Raw genomic sequence first — 6,122 nt, 5'->3', positions numbered from 1 at the left:
TTAGTCACCAGACCAGGTTCCATATGGAGGATTATTTCCCAAGTTACAAGGGTATTTTCTCAATATCATTTTAAAAAATTATATTTTTAACCACTTTGCCCCTAATTCCCCTGAGCCAGGTTCTTCATGCCTTGTTGGAATTATCTATTACCGTATAATAAACTCTCTAAAACTTCATGCCTTAAAACAAAAACCATTTTAATTGTACTATGGACCAGGAATTGTACTTTGTACTATTGTTCATTGTTCATTGTACTATGGACCAGGAATCTGGGCAGGGCTAAGCGAGGATGGCTCTCCTCTGCTCAGCTGGAGGGCCAGAAGACCTGAGAGCTGGCTGGGCCCCTTTTTCTCATGAGATCACCTAAAGTGAGTCATCTGGAGCGTGAGGACAGAAGGAGGCCTCAGCCCAACATCTAGGCACTCTGCTTCTCTCCCAGGCGGCCTCTCATCACTCACTAATCTAGTCTGACATTTGCAGAGTGACCGTCTGCTCAGAGTGAAAGCAGGTGCTACCAGGCCTCCAGAGACCTTGGCCTGGACGGCTCAGAATGTCACTTCTGCATTCTATTAGTCTATTTCCCAGCTGTAACAAACCCCACCTCCTGAGGAGAAAAAGAACATTTGTAAACAGGCATAAGAAGCATTGTGGCAGCCATTTTTGGAGAAAGATTATGGAGCCTAACGTGGAGAGAATGCAGAAGACTCCCCCTCCACAGAGGAGAGGCGTCCCAGTTTCGGGCGTCTAGTTCAGGGATGACTCTTTTTATTAGTTTCTACTCCTGAGTGGTGGAGGAGTCGTCGTCAAAAACACTGTGTGGTACAAAAGAAGGTGAAAAGAGCTGGGGAAGTTTGGCAATAAAATTGTTCTAATGTGACTACCCTCTGCTCCTCCTCACTGAGCTTCAGATAAGCTCAAACCTACTTTTAGCTATTTTTGTGAGTACTGTGATCATACTTAACAAGTTGTTGATATTTTCTAGATCGTGTTTCACTTTCTGGATTCTAGAATGAAGCAGAATTAGCATTCTTTGATGGCCTACCCCACCTGTTATAGTATCTTTTCTCTGTAAAACAGTACGCTTTACTAACGCATTGTAAATACATACTTAAATGCTTAATTTGGGCGATCTTGATCCTGTGTTCAGAAGGAGGTTAGGCATAGCCCTCTCACTGTGGAGCGCCTCTTGGGAGTAATTCTTCTCAGAATTCTTCACGCATTTCCAGGTGCTACTCAAGGTAGTTGCTCTAGAGCAGTGATTTTCAACCTGGTGTGCCATCAACATTTTTAAAGATCATTAATTAAATAATTTTCAAAAGTTCAAAGCACAGTATTTTATTTTTTTTTACTCTTTTTTTTTATCAACATAATTTAAGTGTGCCGTTTAGCTGTACGTTCAAGTGTGCTGTGAGATAAAAAAGATTGAAAAACACTGCTCTTGAGGCATAGCGGAAGTGAATTATCAGCCTTCACTGCTATTCCTGTGAGGGCCTGTGGTGTCGGCATCCATTTCCTTTTCTTTTGAGGCTATGTTCACAATTGATAACCTCAAATTAAGCCGCAAGACTCTCATACCATTACCTGCTATGAAGAAACATCACAGTGAATTCATAGAAGATACACAAAAAGTTTTGCTAGCAATGTCCTATATACATATATATAATATTTTATTTTAAAATGTCATTGAGCATATACATTTCTTTAGCTTTTCCCAGGGGACATTGCACCTAAATTTCAAAACACACAAAATAGATCCCCTTTACTAACCAGTGTCCATTTGGGGGTACGGAAGTTCAGTGTTTCACAATCACGAGGCATAAAGGGACATGGTTCTGGAGCCGTGTCCAGGCAGATTTCTCTCATTCACTGTACGGAGGGCGGTTCTGGAAACCCAGACCATGATACCTTCCTTACAGATGATCTTCTGAATGGGCCTCCCTGGGTCTCCAGAGGAAACCTAGAAAACTGGGGGCAAAGTAGGAGTCAGAAAGACACCTCTAGATTCCCCAAACGAACAGCACGAACTCGTGGGAGAGCAGAAGCATGGAGGCCCAGGCTGCTCTTCCTCAAGTACATCACAGTAGGATGACGCAGGTCTGCAGCCTTATTTGGTCACCAAATAGGTAGATGTAGCGACATCTACCTGGTCACTACATGACACAAGTTCACTGAAGACACAGAGGGAAAGTCATAGCTATTTACACAGGTGACACCAGGGATTTGGAAGAGCAGTGCTCTCCAGACTGGCACTCAAATCTGACAGAAGGCCCGGTGCTCACAGGCGGCAGATCTCACCACTTGTGTAGTGTCCTGTGATGAATCCCACATGCCACCCATGAACCCGGTTTGCTCAGAGATGTGGGCTCCCGAGCATAGGTGTGACATTTCTCTGCAATGGTAAGTCCTCAAAAATCTGAGTTCCTAACATACAGCTTGGTCCTACCAGAGACCAGTTTCCCATTTTCTTAGATTTGATAACTTTTGTTATCAGCCTGGTCGTTCCTTGCATAGACAACTCTCTCCACATTCTCCAAGTGTCCCAAAGCACTAATGCTCTGAAAACAGAATCTGATCAAAGCTTAATGTAGCAATCACTTTGAAAACAGTGTAGCGGATGGGTCACTTCGGGAAAAGTGAGGTCCTCAAACTGCCCACTAGGGCCTTACAAATAGAGCTGACGGGCAGACCAGGAAGGACAGGAGGAAAGGGGTATCAAGACGGGATGGAATTTTAAAGATATGGGAGATTCCCCCCAAGTGTTTCTACTCCAGTGCTCTGGGTAAGCTGAAAACCCTGTGGCCAAGTTCTGAGGCTAAATCTGGGTAGGGGCCTCATTCTTGCCATCAGGATCTGCTCACGGCCGTAACTCCTCCCAGGAAGTAAATGGTCCTTGGAAGAGTCAGAAGAAGCTGCAGCTGAGCTCACAAGGCCCCAGGGAGGGATGCTGCTGGTTACTAAAAAAATTAAACACCCCAAATCCTTCGAAATGGAATACTGTGGAAAATAACTGAAATTTTGACTTTTTAAAGCTTTTTCCTATTAGACAGCTGAATATGCTTGGCCCAGCCTGACTTTCACCCTTCCTTTCCTGACTCGAGAACAAGTAGCCAGGTCTACACAACCACAGCAGAACACACCTTGCACCCTGGACACCGCCGTGATTTTAGGTATTACACAAACAAAGCTGTGGCTGTTGCCTAGAGAAACACCAGAGCGTGGACGGTGTGCGAGTTCGCTCTCTTTAAGGAACAGATTTTCACCAGTTTGAAGAGCAGGGGCCGGTCCGACAGGGAGATCTAGAGCTGAAAAGTCTTTCTTTAGAGGAAGGGGCCACCCCCCTCCCAAGACAACCATAAACACTTGACTAGGAAACCAAAAGCTTTTTATTAAACGAGGCTTCCTCCGAGGCTACTATGACAAGCAGATTTCAGAACCACATCCAAATATATTCTGCAGAATTTTAAAGTGGGCTGACCTTTGGCCTGTCCAGGAATGCTCCAAGGGCCTCCCCATTGTGTAGACACACTCCCTATTCTGGAACGGGTGACTTGAGGATGAAAAATAAGGCCCAAACTAAGAAAGCTCAATTCACAGAGCACTTCCAGTGCTGGGCAGAGGTGCCCTGGGCATTACTAACCCACCCATTCCCCACTTTTGATTTAGTCCCCCCAACACAAACAAGAGTTCATCTTGCTACTAAGATTGTTTCACCCAAGGGGGCTTCTGAAAAGAATTCCTGGATGCCTTTCTAACTCAAATCGATAGGATTAAATTCTCAAGATTTCAGGGGATTCTGAATTAGGGTTTCCAGAGTTTTCCTGAGTTGTAACTTGGCAGTAGGTGAATTGGTGAACTGAGTGGAAGGCTGTCATGTCTATACCCAAATTCCGACTCGGTAGCTGTAATAAAACTAGAGAAGCTCAAAGTGAGGCCCAGAAAAGCGAAGAAATGAAAGGCAATGGGAACACAGGGGAGGTCCCAGAGGCGGCAGCTCAGGGCCCTCACATAAGACGCTCCACAAGGCTGCCCAGAAGTTTCCCCACAGCATGAGATGCTACCAGCAAGGCAAACGGTTTACCACAAATCGGTTTACCGCAAACGGTTTACCACAAATCCCCCCAGAGAGATGTTTGGGGTAGCTTAGATGTACTGAAAGAGGAGGAGATTCTGTCAGACAAAGATGACTCCTGACAAGGTGATGGCCCAGTCCTTCCCAGGCAGCACTGGGACCAATACCTGGTGGGGTGAATTCCTGCAGGTCACCTGCCAGACAGGATGTTGTCTCCACACTGGGGGATGAATTCATTCCTGAGTAGGATGGCTCCCAGCCTTTATGAATAAAATATCTAAACCCTATGGATGCAGTGATTTACTACCCCTGAGGAATGGTTCCGCTCCTGTCATCTAAGAAGGAATTCCAAAGACAAACATGAGAAGTGGCGTCGGCTCTCTAGCATTTTGGGGTGGATCACACCAACAAGCTTTTTCTTTATTGGGTCAGAGAGTGTTTTAGTTACACTCAGTTGTCAGGATGGTGAGGACGCTGGTAGCCCTGAGGAAGAGGACCAGGCAACTAGGATTGTCTTACAAACCCATGCAGAGCAGGAGGCCTGAGAGACTGCGCCGCTCCTCTCGGCAGAGAAACTGCAGGTGCACAGTGGCATCTGCTGCCACTGTCTGTATGAGACACTCACAGGTGGAACCACAGTGGAACAGGAGCTCAGTTTGGGGTCGGTAGGACGTGATTCTCCAGAGAAGGGACAGGCGCATAGCATGGGAATGATCCGTCAACCCTATTCAAGTTCACTTTTATCAAAGTGCCACCCTGAGTGGACCCTGCACAAACCTGATGGGGGCAGTAGAAAGGCTGCTCCTTGACAGAACGCTGATACTGACACTTAGTTTGAAGAGGGCTTGGGGACAGTCACAGCTCACGAAACCTGAATCTAAAAGTGTCTTCGGATGAGGTCTGGTGAACTGGCGGATATGATAAACCTCCTAGAATGGATGGATACTGCTTTATATGTGTCCCCACAACACAGCAGGTACGACAGGGCCAGCCACTCCAGAGGGGAAAACCCTGACTCACACAGGAACCTCAAGTCATACAAGGGAGGTGCTGAAGACGAGAGAGAAACTCTTGGTCCAAAGAAACACCCAGATATTTTCATGAAAACACACTGACTTGGTGAGAAAATGCAACGCTGCAGCAAATGTCAGACAACAATGACACTGTCCTGCAGGGCTGTCCCGGAGGCTCTCTGGAGGACATGGGGACGAGCCAGCCCAGGGTGGACTCTGACACAGAAATTCCTCAGCAAGGAGCTGGAAATTCCCAGCCCTGTTTTATGGAAAAGAAAAGAAATTTGAAGGAATGTCAAAAAAGAGATAAGTCCCTGCCTTACCCCACCATTACCACAAGACAGAGAGAGGGGACGAGGGCAGGTGGGCCGCGGGCCTGGAGCTCAGTCTCAGGGTTGCTGGAGGTGGGCGCTTACACTGGAGGTGTGGTTCCCCACTTTCCAACACAGTACTTGTTACCCAGGTAGGGAAGTTGACAGCTTGACAGACTGGAACTGCCTGCCAGTTACACGTGAAAATGGCTGCCCAGCTACTCTACATAAAATAAATACAAGGTATGTGCCCCAGACAGGCAATGGCCAGCGGGGAGGCCCCTAGAAGGAACTAACAAACACAACACTCAGTAGCAGCCTTTGTGTTTTACTCTCGTAGAGCTGGCCTGTTACTAAAGAAGACGCGGAAACCTAAGGGTCATCTTGAAGCACAGCCAGAGGCCTTTTGGCAGCAAACCCTCCCCACCCCCGACACTGGGCCGGGAGGAGTCTCCATCACCGGAGGGAACTCGCAGGGGCACATCCCAGGTCCACCCTGCGGAGAGGAACCCCGCTTGATTTTCTTCCCCTCTGTCTTCCCAATCCCCAGGACCATTTTCATGACAGTTTGTTTCCATGTATTAAAGGAATGACATATACAGAAATGTCATCTCCTGAGCCCAGTCGGTCATTAGATATCCGCCATCCTCTGTCCTTCAGGACACCCCGGGCACGCATCACCAGGTCCTGGGCTGCCAGTGTGTACCTGTGTAGGAGAGGCAGGAAAG

At 47.2% G+C, this 6,122-nt stretch overlaps 1 protein-coding gene across 2 annotated transcripts in view; it reads right to left on the bottom strand.

The window, feature by feature from the left end:
• Positions 1-1,644: 1,644 nt before the first annotated feature.
• PPM1H (protein phosphatase, Mg2+/Mn2+ dependent 1H) overlaps positions 1,645-6,122 on the bottom strand; it is a 261,618-nt gene continuing 257,140 nt past the window's right edge. For both annotated transcript variants that reach the window (XM_053555421.1, XM_053555419.1), the window contains one exon: positions 1,645-6,100. In XM_053555421.1, coding sequence (XP_053411396.1) covers positions 6,026-6,100 — 75 coding nt within the window. In that variant the 3' untranslated portion in view covers positions 1,645-6,025. The remainder of the gene's footprint in view (positions 6,101-6,122) is intronic.

The sequence above is a fragment of the Nycticebus coucang genome, chromosome 12, assembly GCF_027406575.1.
Source record: "Nycticebus coucang isolate mNycCou1 chromosome 12, mNycCou1.pri, whole genome shotgun sequence".
Classification (NCBI taxonomy): Eukaryota; Metazoa; Chordata; class Mammalia; order Primates; family Lorisidae; genus Nycticebus; species Nycticebus coucang.
The sequence above is the reverse complement of the archived record's forward strand: the minus strand, read 5'-3'. Positions and strand labels throughout refer to the sequence as shown.